Source organism: Aptenodytes patagonicus, chromosome 1 (genome assembly GCF_965638725.1).
Source record: "Aptenodytes patagonicus chromosome 1, bAptPat1.pri.cur, whole genome shotgun sequence".
Taxonomy (NCBI): domain Eukaryota; kingdom Metazoa; phylum Chordata; class Aves; order Sphenisciformes; family Spheniscidae; genus Aptenodytes; species Aptenodytes patagonicus.
This window is the reverse complement of record NC_134949.1, coordinates 200443109-200468601: the sequence shown is the minus strand read 5'-3', so window position 1 is coordinate 200468601 and position 25493 is coordinate 200443109. Positions and strand designations below refer to the sequence as shown.

Genomic DNA, 25493 nt, shown 5'->3' with positions numbered 1-25493 from the left:
AGATAGCCAGACATTTAAAATAACTCATTTATATGATAATGTTTAAGAATTTAATTTCACAAATTGCAAAATTTGCTTTACCCTGATAAACTGTCTCTATATACATACACATATTTCAAACTCTGTTCTACAGTCCTACAAAACATTGACTGGGGAAAGATGTAAGACCCTTTAAAGGTTAGTGAGAAGAGGTATTCCCTGAGGAGAACAAAGGGAGAAGGAAGGTCCTTGAGAGGCACTGCTGAGGCATTTTCAAATGACAAGAACTGCTGGCAGCACCAGAAGAAGCAGAATTAAGTGATCTTGTAACCTCTTACTAATGCTTACATTTTTGTGCCTAGCTCAAGCCTCAGGACAGAGACTGTGTGTTTTTGTTACCTTTTGTTTATTATTTCACTTCTACTCTTATTGATTTCCTGTTGTTAAATAATTCAGAGCAAACTATACAGTACACTAGAAAGTATGGCTGTAGTCCCTTCCGTGCGTATCCTAGCATGGCACGAACTCTGGTGGAGACAGTCTAACCTGTGCAGAACATTATCCCACCTTCTCCTGAGAACCCTTGTGTTGTATGAGTCCATCCCTGTGGCTTGCCTGCCTGTAGACATCGGCTGTGATTACCAGATGGAAGCTGAATCTGACGGCTTCAGGACTGAGGAGTCCCCCCGTCCCAGTCCCTGTCCGTACAGCCAGTCTGCTACAGTCCCTGACCTCGGGGCCAGCCAGCACCCAGGCTGAGCAGTGTCCCTGCTGCACACACACACAAACTGCAGACAACCCACCACAAACAGCTCTCACATGCACATGAACAATACAAATGGTCTGAACCTGCTCTTACTTGCCAGCTAACTAGGCTCAGGCTCAAAGTTTGCCAGCAGAGCTCACACCCAGACTCACACAAACACAAATCTGGACCTATGGCCCTTCCAGTAGCCAGCTCTCAGACCCCTGCGTTCCCAGCGCCTGGTCCCCAGACCTATGGTCTTTCCAGTAGCTGGCTCCCAGACCTCTCACCCTGTTCTGGTTTGTAGTTCCCTGGTCTCTTTCTCTCTTTCTCTCTCTCTCTCTTTCACAGAATAGAGGGCACCCTCAGCCGGGAAAATAGTTATGAATACTGTTTAATAAAAAGACAGGACAGACTGCAGTGATCAGCTGCAGGGCTTGGCCAGACAAGGATACGACCAACAACTTATTTATACATAGCTGGCCCCTATTGTCCACCCCTCCTCTCCATTTTCACATACTTTTTCCTTCCGCATCCATCTTGGTCCCGCCTTTCCTCACCTTTGTCCCTTCCCTTAAACATCCCATAATAAGTTTCACACTTTTCCACAATTCCCTTCAAGCATCCCATACAAAGTTTTACACAATCCCACAAGCCCCCTCAGATATCCCCAAATAAGTTTGCTCTTTCCCATGAGACCCATGGTAAACCTGTTCCCCACCCCTCCTTATCAGTTACAAATCCTGGTTGAACCTCCTCAAGGCCTTGAGTGGCTCCTTCAGTGGCGCGTCCATCAGTGATCCCAGCACTCTGGTCTTCAGGATTGTCTCTGTTATCTCCTATTCTTTAGGTTTTGTGTATCTGGGGGTGGTTTATTACTTCTCAAGTCTCTCACCCTCGTTTTTTATGCTGAATAACCATTAACCAGATATCCTCACAAAACAGATGTCCTTCTATGCCAGGTAGCTACACAGTCTTTACTTTCCCCATATCTTTTACCTTTCACATACCCTTTCACTCCACACATCCTTACACAGATTTATGTCCATTAATTTTAGGCACTCAACTGAGTTTTCTCTATAGTCAAAGGTGAAAAATGCAGTTGCCTCCAAACTAAATCAGTTTCTAGGAGCAACTCTCTCTCTTTCTTGCCTTGAGAGGGAATCTTAAGGCTATTCTCCCAGCTTGAGGAGGGATCATGTCGCTTATAGGCTGAAAAATTGGATGATTTCCTGAACATGGGAAAACTAAAAAAAAAAACCCAAACGCACCCGTATTTTCTAAGTCTTTCTAAGATTTCTGGAGTTCTCCAAAGTAATATATGAAACATGATTTCATGTAACAGGATTTAGTCAAGTAAATTCCATAGCATGACAAAATAGTTACCTCCCTTGTTCAGTTTTCATAGTACAGGTCCCTATAGTCTGGCAGATGGAAATCTGACAGCATATTAACGTAGTTGATCCAGAACCCCTCCACTCTTCTTGTACATGCACAAACAGGTTTTTTCTTCCTTTTTTTTTTTTCTTCGCTCTTTCCAGATGCATGTCCCAAGCAGTCTTTCTCCTCCCTTGCTCACATCGGCAAGAGTTGGGAACCACTAGATTCAGACCAGCAAGATATTTGCCTTTGAGTGTTCAGCAGACCTTGCATCAGTGTGAAGTAGCGTTCCCTCCATATTCTGAACCATACATTGATCCCCCCCAGCCCCAATGATGAGTATGGTGCATCTCTGCTTACAATCTCAAAAAAAAAAAAAAAAAAGAAAGAAAGAAACAAATCCTGACCAGTCAGATTTTGGCATATCCCTGACAACTGTGTCATGCTGCAGTCACAGCGTGCCTTCACTCATGAAAACCTCTGCCTTGGTAAAGCTCAACTTACAAATATGGAAAAATGAGAAGATTCTGCTTTGTACTTCTGCATGCTTTAAAAGCTGCCTTTGAAAGGCAGGGGTGAGGGCTGAAGTTAAGACAGGCATTGAGGAAAATGGGATTTTGGCATGAAGAACTGGATCAGCGCAACCTGCACTCATCCGCCACCAGAGGAAAGAGTAACTTGTGGTCTTTTTAACTGCAACTTCTTTACTCCTCTTTCTGTATTCCCACGTTGCTCGGCTGCAGGCTGGCTGAGCTGATGGGAAAGTGAAGATAGGCACCTGTGTAAAGAAAAAAAGACTGCCTATAAACCAGCCCTGCCAAAGTCCCCAGCAAGGTCCTCAGGACAACTGACAGCCCACACCAGCGCCCAAAGCATCTTTAAATTTGATTATTCCTGCTTGTTCGTGAATGGAAAACAAAAGGTCACAAGTCAAATCTGGTTTGAGTCTCACGAAGTAGCATTGCAAACTATCAACATTTCTTTGACTAGGGTACTGCTAGTGACTTGCTGCAGTCTCGCACTGCCTCTCTTGTTGGCACATAGCTCCTTTGGCAGCTGTGATGAGTGAAAAATCTCCCTCGGTGGCTTTTGCAGGTGGTCGTTTCTACGAAATTTCCAAGCGCCGTATTTTAGTGTGTGTTCCAGCCTGGTAGAGAAGGTGATAGATAATCCTGAGACAGAAGTCTGGGCCCAGGTTCTGGAGAGCAAAGCACTGCACACACATAAATACACAACTATCAGAGCTGCTCGTGGGAGTACCTCCAGGTAACTCATAGCAGGGTGCCAAGGGACTTGGTCTCAGAGAGCATCTATGATAGAGCTACATATACTTGGTGCCTTTATAATGACATGTATAGGCACACAAACAGCACTCAGAAGACCAATGACCCAGGCTGTTATAAGACTAAGAAAAATTACTCCTGACAAGGGACAGGCTATATACTTGCCAAGATCCTCTTCTTGGGCATGTTGCATACACCTGGTGTATTGACGCTCAGCAGTGAAGACGAACGACTGAATACAGGTCCTGAAGGACCCACATCTGTCAGGAATACCTCCATGCCATGACACGGGCTGGTGGTGATGGATGTCCAGCCATCAGATGCCTCTTACAAGTCCTTTCATTGCTTTGAAGTGTTTTTGCAGTGTAACTGTGGGAAAAAAATCAGTTAAGCACAGGGAAGTACTTTTAGGCAGGGTGTACAATACTGTAAAGCATCCTAGAAGGAGTTCAGAGTGCCTGAGAAATCCTATCTTGGATATACCTTGTATAAACAGACAGTGCCTAATATAACATCATTTTCCCCCCTTTATTTGCTGCAGGAGATCAAACAGCTGTTCGTGATAATAACTTAATTTGTTCTCTAGTTAAAATAATTAGAAGAATGTATATTCCCCTTGAAAGCAAGCTGTGTTGCAGTAGTTGCTCAATGCATTATAACAACACTCACCGTGTTGGCTTCTGTCAGGAGGAAAGCAGCACGAGCTCTTCCCAAGGAACACAGCCCCATTTCACTTCCCATGCCCTGGCTTTGTACCACATAGACAAAACTGTTATGCTCCTTGAAAACTAATGTTCATAGAAGTTGTACATTACAACATTTGGATTAATTAATTATTGGTAATATTTTCTTTAATTCATACAGGCATAGGTCTTAAAATTGAGGAGGTGTATCAGAAAGCAAAGTGAGTCCACTGTTTAAAAAAAAAGTAAATATTTACCCTCTAGAATTACTGCTCATTGCTTCGCTTTTACTTTGCTTCCATGTTTTTTACTGCTTTTTCCCCTACTCGGCATGATCCAGATTTCTCAAGTTAAATCAACTTAAATATATTGCTTCCTCTCCTATGTCTTTTACAAAGCAGACCCTAACATTGAAACATTCATCTGTAGTGTTTATTCTTTACTGCTTTAATTATTCTGCATGAAATATGGGACTGTAAAACCAGCATTTAGAAACTTCATAAAAATAATAACAGCCATACCAATTATGAGTTTGAAAATCCTTTATCCTTCATTTTACGTGCTCCATAATGCAGTGACTACTCATAATCTAGTAGTCAGAGACCTTTCACTATGTTTTTTTTTTTTCTAGAAGTCTTGCACATTGGAAGGTATTTAAGGTGCATTGCCTCTTTTCCCTGCCAACACGTGGTAAAGTTTCACACCAGCCCTGCTGATTTACATGGCAGTTCTGTAAGGAACTCTGCAGTGGCAGTCATGGTGTTTTGTTCGGGGGATACATTTCTTTCTAACTCATTACTGGAAGTCTGAAAATGCCTTGAAAGAAGACAGGCCTCTCCTTTTGTCCTTCCAAAAGTTGGGGGAGAAAGAGTGTGTGCTATCATTACAGTCATGCAGTTTTTCTTCCCGTCTAGCTAAATGTTGGCCTTTTAAAAATCCTGCTTAAAGATGCATTTTAACAACACATGTCAAAGGCAGATTCTCAGGTGAGCTGGATGAAGCGGAAAAGTAGATGTCAACCAGCGACTTACAGACATAAAAACATGGAGAGCATGAAGTTGAGAAACCACACTTGTGTGTTAATCACAAATGGACTTCAAGAAAAGTTTAATCTCTTCTTCGTACTTTTGGTCTATTTTTGTTCTGGAATGAGGGAAAAGTTGGTTTCACCTTTCAGTTCTTATGCAACAGAACAAATTTAGAAAAATGTTTACATTTCTTCCTGAAGGTTTTTGCTGTGACTATGACTCTTATAAAAGTGCTATAACAACAAGAGCTCAGAAAAAAAAAAAAATCATTTCCCTTATGCTGTGCAAATGACAGCACTGTGTGCATATCCAGTCCCCTCCGCCAGCACAGCTCAGTGAGTTTTAAGCTGAATAAGAGGCCCTTTGCAACTCAGCTGGTTCTCCTTGCTTAATAACCACATTCTCCTAAAACTACCGGTTTTCTGTTTGATGCAAAAAAAAAAAATTTCAAAGAAAAAAAGAGAAGCGAAGAGATGGAGGAAAGCACGGACCATAGGCAAGGTTACTTCACTTGCCAGCTTTTCGAAGAAGGAAGAAGGCAGCAGCAAAAGCAGAGCTGTGTCATATAATTTTTTTGTTGTTTCCTCAGCTTTTCAAAGTGCCTTAGCTATTTGATCTCTAGCAGATAGGTGCTGTAGCCGTTTTTCAGCAAAAGGCTTATCTTTATATGCCACTTTTAAAACTATATTTCATAGTGAATGGCAGGACAAACTTTCCCTACTGATCTTCAAAGCAACTTGCAAGCAAAATGGCAAGCTATCACACTATCATTCTCTTAATTTCTCTTTCTGAGGCTCACTTTTACATATCTTTTCTTTTTTATCATGCTTTCTCAATGAATGTTGGTGCTACTTGACCTTTAAATGTCAAAATCCATTTGAATGGCTTTTACTGTGAACTCTGCAGCCATATACCATATGTGAATGGCTAATATACATAAGAATCAAGAGATATATTTCGTGATGCACAGCTAGGCTTATGAATTCATTTTATTATTCCTATCACCTCCCCACCCCCATGAAAATAAATTTTCAACTAGCTACTTCTATTTTAAGAAGAGAGTAGGGAGAGTATATACAGGCAAGCTGATTGACATAAGTCAGCCAACTCTTCCAGCTAAAGGTCTGAGTCTGCAAGCTGTTTCTTGTGGGTGGATCTCTGTGCTTAGATTGAGAAGCCTGCAGAATTTAAACTGAAGTCAGCTATGGCTAAGCTAATAAGGCATAAACTGTTACTTTAAAAGTTCTTCAAGTGAAGAACCACTTACAAAGTGAAGTCACTTTACATATTATTATTACCACTTCCCGTTTACTCCCGAACAGTTTTAACATACAAATATTCTCTGTATTTTAATTTTTTGTGTTTGTCTCACATTGGGCAATAAGAAGAGGTTTCCATCACTGCATCTACCTGGATGAAATCCAAAATCTGAACCAGATATCCCACTTTTTTCCTTGAAAGGTTATGGAGAAAGGCAGAGCAAGGGAGCCAGTAATGAGGAGGGAACTGAAAATATTCCCAGTACAGTCAACAGTTTCATTCAGGCTCATCTCTTTAACCCAAAGCTGTTTGGCAATGATTCAGTTATAATAGATGTTCTGTACCCATTTCAGCTAGGACAAAATAGCAGATTTTGTCCAGTCCTCATGCCAGTAATAAAAAGAAGATAAAAGGTCTCCTTCTTCCATCAATTACTGAAGCAGAATGTGACTGATTTTGAAGCCATTTATTCAAATTTATGCCCGTGGCATGCTCCAGAAGACAGTATGGATTTCCACTTGTGGCCGTCCTTTTGCTTGCAAAGGTGGACTGGCCTATTTTACCCATTGGAAGGTCTTTCTGCCTACAGAGGAGAGGTTTAGCCTTCAGGAAGGGAGAATGAAAAATAATGATTAACTTGCCACTATTTCTCTCACTCACTTGGTCTAGACTGGTAGAAATGGCTGTCACAAAGAAACAGGATCAGGGCTCTGCTGTGCTGCAGAAGCAGTCCACAGCCTGAACAGCCTGCAGGAAACTAGTCATTGTAGAAAACTGGGTATAACATCTTGCTGCGTGGCCAGCCAATGAACTCAAATAATCCCATTTTTTTGGTGTACAAAAAATGCAAGCATGCACAATTTCCAATATTCATTCAATTTTCGTGTTCCATCTTTCTGAGTTAGAAGGCAAGGACTCATTTGCAGGGTTTTACCGGTGATGCCTGTCATGTTGAGATGGAGACACCTCTAGAACGTGACAGAATTATAGTGCTTACAACACCCACAGGAAACAGTTGTTATCCCACAGGCAAGTGAGAAATTGAGTCACTGTATCATCATCATCTCCTACAGCCCAGTTGAGTGTCCTGATTATAACATCATTCCCTATTCAGAATCATCTAAGTAAATGAAGCCTTAAAGGTAAGTACCTCAGTAGTATTGCGGAGCCTTGCCGGCACAACAAGCAGTCTCACATTTGAATTACGGACATCGAGGCTAGATCATGACCTGCAGGATGACCTCAGGAGGTGCTGTAGGCCAAAGCAAGGGTTGTTCAATATTCCCCTGATGAAGTGCCTTATCCTGAAGCAAATGAGGCATGGCCATCACTGGGAACTTTCCACCCAGCCATGCAGAGCTCCCTCCTCTGTGTTCACTGGTATGCATATTGACCCAGCGCTGCATAGGTTTACTGAGCCTTCCTCCCAATCAAAGGAGCTAATTTGATTACTTAATGGCCTTTAGAAAGCAAATTTAAAAGTAATCATCTATTCTTAGCCGAACCACTTCTCCTTTCAAAAATGTTTTCCCAAGAGCTCAGCTCAGATGAATGGGATGTTGTCCACGGAGCTGTACGGCTTGCCTGTAATTTCCACCCACCATCCTGAAAAACGTACCTGATGATAGTTAAAGCTACAATACAGCAAAAAGAAAGACAATCCTCATATTACAAAAGCAAGAAAATCCTCTTTCACTTAGGTAGCTGTCACAGGTATTGCAGATTTTTGTGGTTTTGTCATGTATTAGCCTCAAGTTTTCTGAATCGGTGCAAATCCCCTCCAAGTGGGCAGGCATACTGAACGCGCGCTCTCCACTGAGCACTATTGCATTGGGAACACTGCTAATGCTGACGGCGATAGGTACCCCTGGAAAGCAATACCTGTATTCCTCCGTGCTGAAAACACTGCTTTTGGCAGCTGAAATGTGCCTTCTACCTGAAAATTCAAAGACAAAACCAAGACTTATAAACAGAATACAAGTTATTAAAAGTCATTAAAAACCTTTGGTATGAAGTATTTCCTACAGATTTGTTTCCATAGTTGTTTTTTTTTTTTAAAGTGTTTTAGAACAATAAGCATCAACATTTGGTACTGTGTTTCCATTTTTTTCCGTAATAAATAGTGTCCTTGTTCCAGGGAAGCTGCAATCCTAGCCATGGCATATGTCCTCTAAGCTGACTTTGATTTCCTACCTTTTCTACCAGAAAATTCAAGCAGCTTTTCTCAAAAACCATCTGCATTTCTCAGGTTTGTGATGCCACTACCCATCTAAGAGCCAGGTGCCTCAAAATGACTTTAGCATTCAGCTATGACACTGGCACCTTTAATGCTTTCACCACAGTCTTAGTGTAAAAATGCAGGTCAAGATGTGTACAGAAAGAAAAGGCTTATTTGATAACAGTGTCATACTTGGAGAGAAAATCTACCAGTATTTCTGCACCTGAGAAGCCTACACTTAACCTTCCCGAGAGTCACCAGCTTGACTAGTCAGCTCATAGACAGAATACTTTTGAATTCACTGCTTTGTTAAAATTGTCAAAATCATAACTTCAGGCTCTTTAGTTTCAGTTGTGTTTAAGGTCAGTGAAAAAGCAGAAGAGGGAGACTGATCTGTTTTATTTAAAGTAATGCTTCACGGGCAACAAGAAGAGAAAGAACTGACCCGGTAAGAGCATCACTCTCAGAGATGTACATATTAGAATTGTTGATTTGCCAGGGAGAGGGTGAAAAGGTTACAGAAAACCATTTCAGCATTCCTTATTAAGGAGACCTTTTCCTTTCACTTGATTATGATTACTCTCAAGTCTTCTTGTATACACATAAAGTTCATAACAGAAAGTGGTATTTAAAAAAAAAACAAACTATTTTATTTAACCATTCTAGCAGAGCGTTTTCTGTTTGTCAAATGCCAGAGAATTCTGGATGACTGTGGAAAACATGTATGTTGTCAATGTACATGCAATGACATCAGTGATGCATTTATTTCTGCACTGTAGAAAAGTCTATTAACAAGAAATCATCAAAAGGCTGAACTGTTCCAAAGACATCTGAGGGATCTGAAATGGCGTACAGCAGACAATTTTCTGGTTAAGCTGCATTTCATCACGAAGTGGCCAATAACTGAAACGGAAGCTCTCCCCAGAAATAGCTTCCCTACTTGGTTTGGATAAGATAAAGCAGAGTTGATGAGAGCTCTCTACCATTCCTGGTCATCATCCTGATAATTGGACTACTGGCTGGCTGGCTTAGGCTTCCCCCCATTCAGCATCTGAGTGCTGCAAATCTCATCCTTTGATTTCTAACTTTCCCCATTTAATGTACAGAAAGCATCAGTGGCAGATTTAGCATCGCAGATTCCCCTTCTGGAACCTAACTTTCACGCCCTGTATTATTTAGGCCCTCTTTGAATCTACTCTGTAAAGTCCTTTGAAAATCTGGCTCTTAACGTAAACCTTAACAACACATTTCTGTATTATTTTCTCTTTCACCCTCTTTTTAATATGCCCCTGAAAACATCTCCAGGGACCCACTGGATACTGTTAGACAGTCTTTGCACAGATATATTGGGCAAGTACCTCAGCTCTGCTTACACTCCACAGCTCAAAAGGAACGCCAAAAGCATACAGGGTTACTTTAGAACACTTTCTCTCTCTTTTATCTTTACATGAGAATTCAACCAGTCCATTAAACTTGTTAAGCTTTATCTCTGCAAGTAAATAAATTATGCCATCAGCAAGCCTCTTTTCTTTTGTAGCAGAAGTATCTTCCTTGCCTGTGAGCACATTTTTAGATTTAAAGTAGTCCCTCAAAGGTATTTCTTAAGTAAACCTTTCAAAGGCTTTTATAGAGTTACCTTCCTCCTCTCCCCCTGCTTTGTATTAATGCTTGTTGTAAATTGAAGTTTATATGAAGTTTGATACTACAATGTTTTTATAGAAAAGCTGAACTTTCCCTCAAAATAACTCAAGCCAAAGCTTGTATGGATCAGTTTTGTCTTTCATTGCATAAACCTATTATTTAGATTTTAAGGGGGATTGTTTTGCATTTGGGTTTTTTTTTTTGTTGTCGGTGGGGGGGTTTTTTGCACATCATCAGAGCTTTGGCTGGGAAAGCAGCAGGGTGCTGTTTGTCTTCCGTAGTGTTGAGCATGCTCTTTTTTCCATTTTCTGGACCTTTGAGCACAGACTGTTCCTTCTTTCCTCCTTGGTAAATGCCACGGGCACTGCTCCTAAATGATAGTTCCCTGAGACCAGACAAGTAGTCCATGGAGCCGTACTAAGCAGTAAAATGCAAGTAATTTCCAGTTAAAGTTTTGATGGTGAGAGGAGAGAGAGCAGATAGTTCAAAAAGGGCATAGCAGGCACTGCTGCGGCCAGCGCTGGCATTAGGAAACAGATGGTGCTGGGAAATTACCAGGCCAGAAAACAATAAATGAACTCTTCTGTGGCTCAGGCTTGCAGGTGACCAACTTTAATAAAATGAGATGAAGGAATAAGTTTGCAGTACTGTGAAATGCTACGGTGAGAAAGTATGCGCTGCAGATACCAGAGAACAGAAGCAGCAGCAATTAAAGCAATTAAGTAGGCCGGGGAGACTACTAGGAGGAGCGAGACAGGTATTTTTGCCAAGGTTTTTGGAATATCTGCCATAAATATTTGGAATATCTGCTATAAATCCCTCCACCAAACGCCAGCCCAGAGGGACAGTGTGAAGTGCCAGATCACTGCAGAGGCTTTAGCACAGGTTCACATCTCACTTTAGCACCGGTTCACGTCTCGCTTTAGCACAGGTTGACATCTCTTTCCAAGAAACCCTAATTGCAATGGTGTCCGCATAGGGATAAAATAAGCCAACAATGGAGAATGCTCTGCTGTTCTGAGTCATGAGATACTGTCAAACACTCATATCTAACATTAAAAGCATGCGTGTTGCTATCATTGCTGAACTTTCTCCTACTAGTCCCACCTCCAAAATGCATGGCTTCATGTTACATGTGAGATCTTAACACGAAGGCCAGGGGGCCGGGGGCAGGACAGAGTAAGTGCATGAACCCACCACTGCAAGGTAACTCGTACACAAGTGCCATGTGCTAAAACTATAAACCCTGGACTGCCAGTAACAATCTGGGGCATGATAATCCCTTAATGAGCAACAGCAGGTGCTAAAGTGCTTAAAGTAAATCACTCCTGCATTTTAGCGAGTTGTTATTTATGTCATCGCTATCAACAAGTGCAAATCTGACAGGACTGGCTGCAGCCAGTGACCTCTGCTACTGAGGGCTGGGAGCTGCAGGGGATCCCCGGGCAGGGAGGGCAGGGCAGGGCAGGGCAGGGCAGGGCAGGCCCCGTCCCACCGCGCCAGCCAGGAGCGGGGCCGCCGGGGGGGGGGACCAGGGGCAGCCCCGGCCTCGGGCATCAGGCACCTCCCCGGGGACGGGGACAGCTGAGGCTGGGACAGGACATCAGCCCGCAAGCTGAGTTGGGATCAGGCCCGGTGAGGGGAACCGGGGTCAGACACAGCCCGGGATGGCCAAGGCACCGATCTAGCCAAGGAATTCGAGCGTGGTTTTGTAATACCAAGTTTTTGCTCTTCTAATTTTAATTGGGTTGGAAAGAGGTATTTTTTCTGTCTCCGGCAAGCATTTTGTTGATTCAGATTGTTAGGAATTCCCATTACTCCTCCAGTGTAGCACGTCTGTGGGCACAGAAACAGCAGCCACTTAATGTTTTCATAAAAATTAAGAAACATTAGCCGAGACAGCAACGAGCACAGCACAACACAGTAAGTTTTCAGACTTGGTGCTTCACTGCAGATGTCCAGAGTGGAAAACAGCACAGACGTATGGTCTTCCACTCCTCTCCTCACCAGCCACGCAAAGGACGCATGGTTCTTGCACCCCTCTGAGCCAGGACGGCCATGGCGGCACAGGAGCAGCCATCCATCCTCGCTGTTCGGGTGCTGATGAGAGACCTGAGATGTGATTTCTAATGGCAGTCTAAGGCAAGGCAGATTATTTCATCCGAAAATTTTAAGTGTATTTGGACAAATTATCCTTGCCCTAGAAATATACTACGTTAATGAAGTTACGCTGTCAGCCACTGCAGGCCTGGCAGGACTTGGCGAACTATTTTAATCCTCCAAGAACATATTTGCCCAGCCAATAATATGACTTGTCATTAGTAAATTCCCAGCTCAGCTTTTTAAGAGACAGGAACACACAAAAAAGTATCGATCTCTAGGTTATTGATTCCTATCACAATTGTATCAGATTTCTTCTAAGGTCTGTAGCAAATTGATCTATGGGCTATATTTTCCTACCTGTATATTGGAGGCCCGTAGGCTTTAGAGAGGCCTTTTTAGAATAATGCAGCAGCTTGTTGCTTTGATTTCAAAAGAGCACGGAGCTTGCCAAATCTCTTCAAAGGGAAGGGAAAAACAAGGAAATTTGTCCTTGTAAGTGCTGATGCAACATGAGAATAGATCTGTGGGCCTTGTAAATATGGCGCTTAAAGAATAGGTCCTCTGTTGTGTGCTGGGCTGTTGCAAGAGGAGAAGATCACCCCAAAGGAGAGTCAAATTGCAGCTCAGCATTTCTTCTTGGCTCAGACTCTCTACTGATCTTGGGTGTCACTCTCCCTAACCAGACCAAAAAAAATAAAGACGTTTTCAACAACAGGATTCAGCCTACCTAGCTACATGTCAGACAGGTTATTCTGAATTTGTCATCCTATATTCTCTTTCTAGTCAGTGGAGAGAAACCCAGCAGATGTGTCATCTGATCCATTTTAAGCATCTTTGTTAGAATGAGAGGAACGGCTCTCTGAAGATGTCTATTTTTTCCCATTGACTACACATGGAATATACAGCGATTAGCTCAGACTTGGATGTATGACTTTTAAGCCCCAGGTTGGGACAGATGATTTCCTTCTTTTCCCCTTCTGTTCTTTTTTTAAGATGTCTCAGTATCCTATTCCTAATCAGCACAGGACGAGTCAAGGGGGCACATCCTTGTTGCTTCATCCTTCCCCCAAAATAACCCTTCAGCTGTGTATGAGTCCTCTGCCCCCCAGCCTGCATTGCTCTGTTATACCACATCATTCCTTAGCAGATCCCCCACAAGACACTTGCTAGTTGTGAGGAGGGATCAGACAGCTGCAGGAGGAAGCGCCTGTTGTACAGAGTCGGGGGGGAGCAAGGCGTGTCCTTGGCCACACCTCGCAAGGGGTCCTTTTCTTTTCATGGCTGAGATTTTTTCCTTTGACAAGATTTGCACAGCAACTGGTGACACTGCTGGGCTGTGTTCATTGGGAAATACCCTGACATGAATCTTTACTGGTAATTCTTTTCAGTAAGATGCAGCAGCCACAGCTGTTAAGTTTCTGCACCAACATAGCACCAATGTTACCCATTTTCATTCTAAGACAAAACAAAACCCATTTGATTTAGGTCAGGCTTACTTAGGCTCATTGTGTTTTCACCAGTTGGCTTCCTTCCAGCACTGGTGTATTTATCTTCGTATCACTTTTCAGCACCAGAAAGATACTATTCTCCCCAGTTTACAGATGGGTTCCTGAAGCAGAGTTCACCTTCTCCCAGGCAACAAAGGGAGGGGTGAGGAAGTTACATGGGAACCACAACGTAGGAACTTTACCAGCCTAGAAATGAAGCTCTGCTGCTTACATCAGGGAAGACAGCACCAAGGAAGTCTTTGATAATGGAATCCTGATGGAGTAGTGGCAATCCTCAAACATGGGCCAGGCCGTGGCAACAGAGCACTCCTAGCTGCAAAATTTGAAGAAACTGCATTGCCTACACCTGGAAGCCAAGCTCCAACTTGGGAACTGCCCAGGTACGCCTGGGCACGAGCACAAGGAGCTGATTGGCCTCTCCTAGCTAGGTGCACTGAAGCATCTGCAACAAGTCAGTACTGTGTGCTCAGCCCTGTTCTGTCCCTGGTTATAATGGGCAAAGGAACTTCAGGTAGTCCCCCTCAAATAATCTGCCTTTCTAGAGGGAGAACTGGAGATGCTCAAAACAGTCCTGTGCTAAGGGGAGCAGACTACTGTCCTTCTCAGTCCTCAGCTCTATACTGTGGGAGGACAGTGTGCAACTCCTGTTACCGTGTTACTACCATCAGGTGTACATCTCTCTTCCCATTGCTATCAGGTGATGTGCCAACACCTCTGGTCATGGAAAGGATGTCTGAGAGCTTGGTAAAGAAAGAAGAAGCCACAAGCAGCATGGGAAATGTCTATAAAATAATGGCAAGGGCACAGCTAAGCCAGCCAGCTGTTACCTGTTCCGCCAGACAGAGGACACAAAACACACTTTGATTCTCCTTCATCAGAAAACTTGTGGAGTCTTGACAGTCTTTTTAAGAGGATGCTGCCAGCTACACAGAGCATACCAGATGGAGGACAGGACTGTGGTGGAAGCCACCTGCGTGACAGGCAGCGCCCAGAATGGGTTCCAAGGTTAAACCCATTCCAATAGCTCAGCTGTTGTTGGTTCTTGCTGAAAGGACGGCACAGCCTGGGTGAGCCCTTTCTGTGGAGCAGTGCGTCGGTTTGCACGCAGAACCATAGGGAAAGCCTGGTCCCACCTGCATGCTGCTCCTGTAGACGTGAGATACTCATTTGGGCTCTACACGGTTCTTAGTCAGTAGTTTATGGGACAGATTAGTGAAGTTCAGGAAAACTGGATTCCAAGCTGTAACCTACAAGGAACTACATACAATGTTTGTATCTTTGGAAAAGAGGGTTAAGCTGATCTGCCAAGTTAAACGACATACTGCCACCTTTGAAAAGCCTCATTATCTGGTCTAGAAATGTCTGCCGTTAGTGTGACACTTGTACGTAAAGAGATAAAACTATTGCAATTAGCTGTGATTTTCATCCACGCGCTTTACTTCTGCTTCCAACCAGAGTTGGTTCAAATTACTGTTTATGTTTGACACCAGTCTGGCAGCAACAGCAGAAGCTTAATAACATAAAGGGTCATTTATTTATTTATTTATTTATGTATTTGCTTGCTATTGTGTCTGAATCACATTTCTAAAAATGCCTGCGCAGCATCTTCCACTACTGGAAATGTATTAAGACTAAATTACGCATCTCATCTTTACCAGTGGAGATGGAATACCATAGGAATTAGGGAAACTGTGAACTGTACCACCTAGTCAGTTATTTATATGGAGAACCCATTAAACAAAGTATTTAAGCGCTGAAATATCTTGCTTATTGTTAATAATATCCTGAATATGAGGAAGCTCATCACCCAAGTTCTCTGGAGTCTGTGGTTATGCTGCATAATTACATAATAATCAACCACACAGTCAATGCCTATCCAGTAAACATTTTAATTTTATTCTATCATAGAGGAATACAGTGGTGCTATACTGATTTATTAAAAAGAAAAATCACGACTCAACACCCTCTTAAATCATGAGATATTAAAAAAAAAGATATTTCGGGAAATGAGAAATGTTTGCTTACCAGCATTTGAGTTTTTTAATTCATTTTTTTCCAGCAACAATATGAGTAAATACTTAAAATGCCATAGTTACTTCCGAATCATGACTCATCTGAAATCAGTGGAGTTACATGAGTAACTGCATAAGGGAAGCATACTCTCAAGTCCAAGAGTTAGGATATCAAATTTCTCGGTCCATCAATTAAAGGCACTTACACACTACAACCAGTACAGCTGGAATCCCAATTACATTCTGTGCTGCAGGAAGAAGTTTGGCCAGATTAAAACCTTCAGCTCTTAACCTATCTTCCTCTGACATTTAGCTCCATTCACTCACTAACCACAACTATCAGCAATTCAATTTCCCATTTTTGTCTTAAATTTGTCCACTGTTTAGAATACGATGCACAGAGACCTTAGAGGAGACAGAATTTACCTTGTAACAGTTAGCAACATTACAAAAGATCAGCCTGTCATGAAATCAGGGAAAAACCAGACATCACTACACTCCCATCTCTACTTTAAATAAACCTAGCTCTGTGATTCAGTCTTCTATGCCTAAAATAAGAATGATAGCACATACTGTGCTTTGAAGAATTAATTACTCCTAAATGTGCTGAAATATTGATATAGAAGATATTGTATAAAGACATGTAACTGCTTATTGCTGCAAATGTAAACAAAACCCCTTTCACAGCACAGCATAACAGCAGTGAGAAAAGTCCACGTAAGATAAATCCAGGAATTTCAAAACACTCATCCATCCAAAACCACCAAACCAAACCAAACTAAAAATTCCAACGTGGTTTGGGAAAGCTTGCAGTGTAAAAGTTTTATTCAGGTCCAAAGAAATAACACAACATTTTTGAAACCAAAAACTATCTTTTTGCAGTTGCAAAGAAACTTGAGTCATCAAACTTAATCATCAGGGTGCCCTTATTGCAGAAAGGCGGGAGGAAAATGAAATCCCAAGTAATTTAAAGAGTACAGAACTATAACTATTTTGCACAGCAAACATTATAGCTGGACACACAATTAGAATGGTCAAACATATGTTTTAGGGCTTAATTATCATACTACTGAGTTTCAAATCCTGAGCTTGCTCCTGGCAAGCTGAAACAGGGACTAAGAAGTACACAGTCTGCTCCTCTCCTCAGGCCATTATGGTACCAAACTGTACCAATAAATGTATCTTCTTAGGCTTCAAAAAAAAAAATGTCTCTGTTGAAGTCCTCAGTGAGGACTACCCACGAGGGAAGCGTCCAGGTCTCCTGCTGTGAATAAATGCCGTTCTGCCACATTTGTGCAACGCTTCCAGTTATTTTGAGGTGCTACACGGACCGGACCCGAGTGCACTGACTAACATTTGATTCAGAGACAGCAGTAGTAAATGTCTGCTGCATGAATCCAAGAACTGGATATTCTTCACTACTGCAGATGTCCCTTGTCTTTTATGCCAATAGGACCATTATGGTGATTTTTTCCCTCTCCTTCTCCACAACGACAAATGCCAGCACAATCAAAATTTGGAAACTTTCCATGTGAAAAACAGGAACAGAAGAGTGCTAACCTAATGAGCTGTGCTATGCTTTCAACTGTGACTGTGGGGAAAAAACTGGCCAGGCAGACCACCCTGCTTATGAGAGAATGATACCAGGTGCATCATGGTAACATTAGAAATATCTGTAATAAATCTCATACTATGCAAGAGAAAAAAATGGGGTTTCCATACTGAATATGCTGTACAATACTGCAAGTCTTCTTTCTCTGCATTTTAGAATGACATCATTGATCTTTTTGTATGAGTTTAATTACAGCCTCACTTTAATGCTGCCAGTAATAAGGAACTATTAGTACTGCTCTTAAAGAGGCAAAAAGCTTTATTAGATACTGCAAAGAGCTAGGGATGCTCTTAAAAATAATAAAGGGCAGTCAATCAATCACATTTGCTCTGTGAAGAGCTTTTAAGATGTAACCCAGAGGCTTGAAGCTTCATTACCAAAACATTTTTCCTGTTGCCACTTAAAAAAATTCTGCTGAGGTTTAATGACTAAAATGTAGGTAACGAAACTGCAACAATAATTGCATGCTTAAGAGTGAAAATACACAGTAGGTCTACTTTCATTGAAGAGATGACTTTAAAGACCGGCACTGTTTTGGACCCTAAAAATACATGGATCAGTGCCACTGAAGAATACATACAGATTTTTATGGAACCCAGACTGTGGATACAAAGGCTCATCTGAGAGTTCAAATTTCAAATAGCAACATACCAATATCAGGAAACATAATGCGTGTATAGTGTTTAAAAGAAACAACCCCTCCACAAGATAGGCTCTGAAGAACCCTTAATAAAAACTGCTCAAATTTTTCTTTCATTTCTCCCCATTACTAGTGCCTAAAGTAGCTGGAAATGGCGCTGTGCTTCTAAACCACTCAAACAGAAAGTGGTGGTCAACACAGGATCTGTAGCAAGCCAGCTTTTAAAAAAGTTAAATTTGGAGGTGTATTGTCTTCTCTGCTAGAGTAAGAAAGCTCATGGAATATAAAACAACTTTATACTGTAAAGGGACTCTATGGTATGGTATCATGTAAGAAATCAGACTGTCTAGTAAACTATGCTGTCAGTCTTTTTAAAAGCCAAATGAAAGGCATGGTCAGCTGTACCAACATCAGACTACTTGAGAGTCTCTCTTTGGTGCTTATACTGAATGGGGATGCCCTTGGATGGAATTTTATCCAAGATATACTGTTTTGGGTGGTGAGATAATACTTCAGGTTACATCAGTCCGCCTTTTTCTTCTTCTTGGTTGAGAGGTCAAAAATGTTAGAGGCTTGTTTGTTTTCAGTGGTTGCTGTGCAGTCAAAGAATTCAAGGATCTACCTAGTATATAAAGAAATTAAAAGTTTTCCAAGGCTTCCAACTCCGACGCCCAGAATCACTGATGAGAACCAGAATGGAAAGGGTGAGAGATCACCAGAACAAAGATGGCAACTAGAAGAACAATTCCGTTAGGCAGAGGAACACTTACATTAAGGCTGCCAAGAAGACATGCCAATCTGGGTTTGGTATTATAATATGGCACAAATACATTCATTTTCAGTTTAGAAACTTTCAGTTAAATTAAATTTTTTAAAAAGCAATTGGAAGTTCTTGGCATTAATATTAAATCAGTGCTTTAGTTTTGGAAGCTGCTTCACTCCTACAGTCTTTTTAATCGATCCTTTTTGGGGATCAACCATCTTCAGGTTTCCTGGACCACTGTATCTCCCTCTGAAATAAAATGGGTGAAGTTAGTCATCAAGTGTCACATTCTCCGTAAGCTTTAACTGCTAGAAATTTGCATGCTTTTTATATTTGCATAACTGATTACTATTGTCAATTAATAAACTTGAGAGAGGAAAAAACAAGTATATTTCTGGGTTTGCAGGCTAGCAGAGCATCTAATTATTCTGCATACAAACTCAATCCTCATCTCATGATTCCTGACTACTTCCTGTTACCTAAATGATGGCATTTGAAGAACATGAACAGAATACTAAACATTTGCACAAAGAGAATGATAACTGGCTAAGGAGACATTTTCATCAGTTACATAATCCCCATTAGGAAATGGAAAAACACTTCATGTAGATGTAGTTACAGTTCTCTGCATGTGTTCCACTCTGGAGACCCATGCTCTTGAGCCCATGATCTTACATAGGAAATGCTGCCAGCAGACTTGTGAAGTGGTACTCGTCATGGATACATACACCACCTACATGAACCCTACTAGAGCTGTTTTCATCTTGATCTTCTAAGAGAAATCGGTGGGAATATAAACAAATCCCGAGGGGGGAAACAGTGATTCCACAAACTGGAAGGGTCATTCTCATGATCAAGCATGCACCTCTACTCTTATGCAACGTACATTTGTTTCTCTCCCTGTTCATTACTACAGTGGACGGACAGCACTTTGCATACTCTAACGACAATATACAGGGTTTCAATGTCTTTTTCAAGTAATAGGCATTCTGAAGGAAAACATATCACAACATCACATAATTATATTCATGATGGTAGCCAGAGAAATATTTTGTTATGCAGTAGAAGCTGTGATGACATGATGTGTGCAAGTTTCAAATTTCTGGGCAAACAGCCAACAACGTTGTCCCTAGGGCTCGCTAGTCTTCTTGAGATTGACACATCCTTTGTTCCAGCTCTTAGAAGCAGTCATGGTCTTGAAGGGAGAGCTGCTCCTATAGAGATATGGAGCTGCTTCCACTCAGAGCTTGGAAGATCAGAACCCGGGGCCCCAGTTTGCTCAATAATCAATTATCCAAATTCAAATCAATTGATTACTCAGAATCAATTGGTTAATCTGTAGATCACTGTAGAGCGGGACCAAGCAGACAACGTATGTCTGTGTGGAATTCTGTAGGCAGCAAAACCTCTTTCCACTCAAAACCAGCTGGACTTACGGACTTAGAAGCCAGGTAGTTGCAGCCAGTGCAGTGTTGAAACTGAGCTAATGAGCCCTGCTGTATGCCTCAGCATAACAGTAAGGGCTCAGAATGACATTGAATTGGCTGCTCAGATTGTATGAGACATGAGTCATCAAGACATCCGTGTTTTTTCCCAATTGTCAGCTAGCCCATCTTCTTCTTGTCCTGTGAAATACCATAAAAAGGACCTCTGCTGAACTTGGCTTCTGTGTTTGGATGGCCAGGAAACTGAATGCATCAACAATTAGTGTTCACAATTACTACCTCAAAAATGTTTCAGTGTTGCTTTAATATATAAGTTGTGTTTTCCATGCCTGTACCTATTAGTTAAAACAGACATTAAACATAGTTTCTTAGTATGGTTTGAAATCCAGTGAAGGCAGGCGCTTTCTGAAGGGCCAACAGAAGTGAGATAAGAACTCTGGACAGAAAATTTTCAAACTGTTCTCAAGAACACATTTATTTTCAATCATGCAGGTCTTCTCTTATTTGAATGAAATTATTTCTCATTAATATCAGCTTGAATGAACAACCTTCAGGCTGTAAATCAAAACATAATTAAAAAGGAATAATATAACAATGGTTGTGTTAACCTTGTGATGATCAAGGGGTGCTTACTTACATTCTAGTAGTTCCTTAAAATACAAACTATGCCAAATCCCCATTCTTATCTCCATGTTGCCAACTAAGACCAAAGTTTGACCTGAAAGTTCTAAGTCACTGGTTATAAAAGCCAATGCTTTGCAAACTGGGTCCTTTGCTACTAAGGACAATTTAAAAGATGAACAATTCCCTTCATGTGTGTAAAGTACTTTGAAAAGTTAAAAAAAAAAAATCCTCTGAGGGAAAATGGGTTGAAAGGGAACATTTTGTTACAATATGCATCTTCTGATTTGAGCAATTACAGGACACTTTATTTTCTTTTACACTTAATTTTCTTTTGTTTGATACAAAGAAAATTACAGAAACACAGTGTCATATAATTTCAGGGCAAGTAATGGTCTATTAATATAGATTATAAAAAACCCCCAACATAATCACAGATCAGTGCTAACCCTCAGCAAATCTCAATATCTCGCTGATGATATTTAGTCTCTCAGCAGAGACAGTGATTTCTCCTAGTTCTAGCTTCCTGACCTTCTCCACATGAGCTATGTTAAACATCACTGGGGCCAGAAGCAACACACAGGCTATATATGGGGTACCTCAGACCCATACAGTGCTTTTTCTGTATTGAGAAACTTCAGTTACAGACTTTAATTCATATTGTACTACATTAATTCATATTCTACTAATATCCTCTCCTGGAGCATGAAGATCCACTGTTCCTATTTATGAAATCCTGTGATTCTGTGCTTACACCGAATGAAAGGATAAAGCTGGTAAGCAAATATGTCTACACAATTTCATGCTTATAATTTACTCATTACATTTTCACATGTTCCCAATGCTTATGTTAATAATATAGGTAAATGGGTTCATGGAAGAGTATTTACTGAGATACTAAATACACAGAAACCATACTAGCTCAGGAAGTCTCCAAATATAAAGTATTTGGGAGACTTCCAAAAGCAAATATTGTATCTGCCTGCTTACACACTTTTGTAGGCATCTACTTATGGCCACTGGAGGCAGGATACTGGGTCTGACACACTTGATATGATTCCCTATATTCTTCGTGCTTTGTATTCGTAACGTTTTCAGTTCAGTTAAAAAATAAATCTCCTCCAATTTCAAGCCTTCTCACAAGCACTACAATCAGAAATTCATTTTATTTCTATATAGCTCAGAGCAGGTGGGCTTTTTTCAAATTTAAATTTCTAACCCATATAACTAAACAGAAATCTGTTAAACAATGAAACCTTTCTAAGGTGTCATCTAAAATCACTCACATTATCATCCACAAAAAGCTTTACAATCTCTATTGGCTAAAAAGGACCAAGCAAGGCATTATTTAATTGAATTACTCTTAATGGACTAAAGGGTATACTTGTTGCTCCCAACTCTGCAGTAACATAGAAAAAAATGATTCATTTTAAACACAGGTTGAAAGGGAAGAACATCAGAGGTATTGTAAGATTTCAAAAAGGCCACTTAAATATATATATTTTCAATATTGCAACATACTTAGTATTAAATAAAACTGATTGAAAACCAGTAAAAAAAAATATGTTAAGATTAATACTTTTTCAGTAGGATTATGCTCAGTGATATTTAGCATGAACAAAGAGTTGCAATATTCAAAACATAGTACTTAGCAAAAAATAATAAACCAGAAAACAGAGGGAATATAAAGGAAATTTACCTCAGTATCCGGTTTTCTCCCTTGCCTGTCAGAGCATCCGTTTTTTGCCTTTCAACAATTTTAAGTGTAGCTGAGGTCTGCAATAGCCAAATTTTTACAAAACAAGTTCAATTCTAACCACAATCACACTTAAAGAAGTAAAATTTTTCCAAACTAATTTTGACCCAATATGGTCTTACTGCCATAAAGTATTTTAAGCACATATTATACTGATGCCTTGTTGATTTGGGGAGTTGGAACACATGCCAAAATCCCTTGCTGTGCAAAACTACCATTATTTGTTAAGCTGAACAATCAGAGAATATGTAATTTCAATCAGCATATTTTTGGTCATACTGCCTATAACTCCACATTTTCAATGAAGAAGCATTATATTTCTAACATACTTCCCTGAATGGGAAACAAAACAAATTATAGTCACTTAGTTGTACTTTTGAATGATTAAACCATTAATTAAGAACAGGAACTACTTTAAAAAAATTAACACAGCATGGAAATCTTTGCATACTCTGGAAGTCTACATTACTGGACATACTGAAAAAAACCCAGTTCTTACCCTTGGTATTGCATTTGACCGAATCTGAGCAGGATTAAATCAGTTGGTTCTCCTGTTCCTTAGCTCACAGGGTTCCCTCCTCACCCAGCACTTGCTGGCTCATCCAGCTGCCTTTACTAAAACTACCTCTCAGAGGGACAGCTATACCACGGACAGAAAACCAGAAAACGCGGAAGGTTTAGGGCTTGTCTGGCGGCTGTGCACACTTGGGTGTCTGCTGTAAGTGAATGGAATTTTCTCAGCCCCTTTAAACAGATCCATGAGGAACATGTAATAAATATATGATAATCATGATATTTGACGTATTGGCTACACCAGGCCAGTGAAGACTTTTTGAAAGCCTAGAGCTAGACTTTGGGGCTACCTAAATAAGGCTCAAAGTTTGGATTGTTACATTACATTACACTACACTACATATTACATCACAACATTACTTTTTATAGCATGTGTGAAAACATCTTGCACTTGTGAGAAAAAATTCTGGCACTGAAAAGAAGCATGTCTCACTGCTTACAAGACAATGGTTTTTACTGTGCTTCCGTGTATACAAAGCACCAGGCACATATTCCTGACCCAGTCATAGCAAAGTCAGCTAGAACTAAAGCAGAGTCTTTTCAGAGTGCAAGCGTAAAAATGGAATAGGATCTGCACAGATTTACTTCCTTGAAGGCAAGAAAGTTTTTGCACTTAAGGAACTCTAGTATTAAAGATGATGGTTAGTATAATTTATCATCTTTCTGAGCAGATGTGATTCTGTGACAAATGAGGCAAAACCTATGCTATGACTGCATTTCCTGATTTTTTTAATTTATACGAATACAAGAGTTTCGGTATATACGATTGTTATCCATAGCACTGGTTTTGCTGTTACAGTTTACTCCAGGCCTATCCCAACTAAAATGAGCCGTTGTTGCACAAGCAGCTTTCCAGCTGTACCTATCTATAATTGTGGGCTTTTCTGCAAAGAAATCCCAATCACGAGTCAGACTCTACTACGCCAGTAAAAGTTTGTGGTAAAAATCTAGCCCGAAAGAACGGTCCTTTTAAAGATCCGCTATTGTTCTTCTTTGCCTGCTTCTCAAACCAATTTCTGAATACCACCGGAAAGTGCTTTGAGATTCGTGGAGTCCAAATCCCAAACCAACATTTTTTCAGACTGAAAACAAAACAAAAAAAGCAAACAAGAATACACCATAAACCATCAGTGCCTCTTGCATGAGTTCTCAAGTTTGTGAAATCTTTAATTTATTTTAAAACTATCATTTAAAACTGACTATATATTTATGGATCCAGACAAAACAAACAACAAAAGCACTCAGAAGATACATATTTTATAAAAAAGCAGAAAAGCACTTGATAATAAAAAGGGTAAATAAAAGAAATGGCTGTTCAGAAGCATCTCTCTCTTCTGCTTCTGCCACTGGCTTCAGGAGGGATCCAAAACAAAGTAGAAAAAAACCCAAAACATCTGGGATTTTTTAACACCTACCAGTAAAACTTCCATTCTTTCTTTTTTTTACTGTGAGCTACAGAAAAGCACAAACATAATGAGGGAAAAAAAGGCCTAAAAAAAATTATATCCATTCTCTGTAACTAAGAGAGTGTCACTGGAATATATCATTGTCACAGGATAACAATATCCTGTAGTATATTTACTTTGGAATGTATGGAAAACATTAGTCTATGGGTAAATCCTACTAACTCAACTGCTGCAAACATTACTGTGCATACTCTAGAACAGTGAAATTTTAATACGTCTGAAAGAGTCTGGACTGAATGTAAGTTTACTTCTGCCTCTGTTGTTAAAATGAACTGCTAAAAGGGAGGGCATACATATGTAGATTTTAAAAGAACGTAAAAGCAACAATCAAATCAAAGTCATAGCAGAACAGGACCTGAAAGGACCAGATGAGCCACTGATTCTTTTGCAATCAACAGTCAACCATGATTAGGCTAACTGCCATGTTCAGATTAGCAACATAAGAAGTAAATGTCTAATCTAAACTACTCACCTAGGCTCTGCTTATAGCTCAGGCAGAGAGACGGGCAAGTCAGTCCCTAGAAATTCATTTCATCTTGATCTAAAACAAGTGTGATGGTTTGCACCTTAAACAGGCTTCTCTCTCCACAGATTACAGAGGATCCCTCTACAACTGCTTTAGACTGGCTGTTTAACATTCAGAGAATAAAGATAGGGAGATTAATGTGAAGATGCTCTCATATGATTCTGAAATCATGGGGGCAAATAATTGATTACTGAAAACATAATGCACTAACTACCTTGAGTGTCAGTGGCAAAATCCTAGTCCCTAATGCC

The 25493-nt window shown here is 40.6% G+C and overlaps 1 protein-coding gene across 3 annotated transcripts in view; it reads right to left on the bottom strand.

Annotated features, from left to right (window-relative positions):
* Positions 1 to 15697: 15697 nt before the first annotated feature.
* The window catches only part of CCDC169 (coiled-coil domain containing 169), a 35618-nt gene continuing 25822 nt past the window's right edge, over positions 15698 to 25493 (bottom strand). For 2 of the 3 annotated variants that reach the window (XM_076364251.1, XM_076364253.1), the window contains 2 exons: positions 22621 to 22697; positions 15698 to 19104 (listed from right to left, as the gene is read on the bottom strand). In XM_076364251.1, the coding sequence (XP_076220366.1) occupies positions 19002 to 19104; positions 22621 to 22697 (180 nt within the window). In that variant the 3' untranslated portion in view covers positions 15698 to 19001. Of the gene's footprint in view, positions 19105 to 20224; positions 20856 to 22620; positions 22698 to 25493 lie in introns of those variants that run through there. The other variant, XM_076364252.1, reaches the window with a different exon arrangement.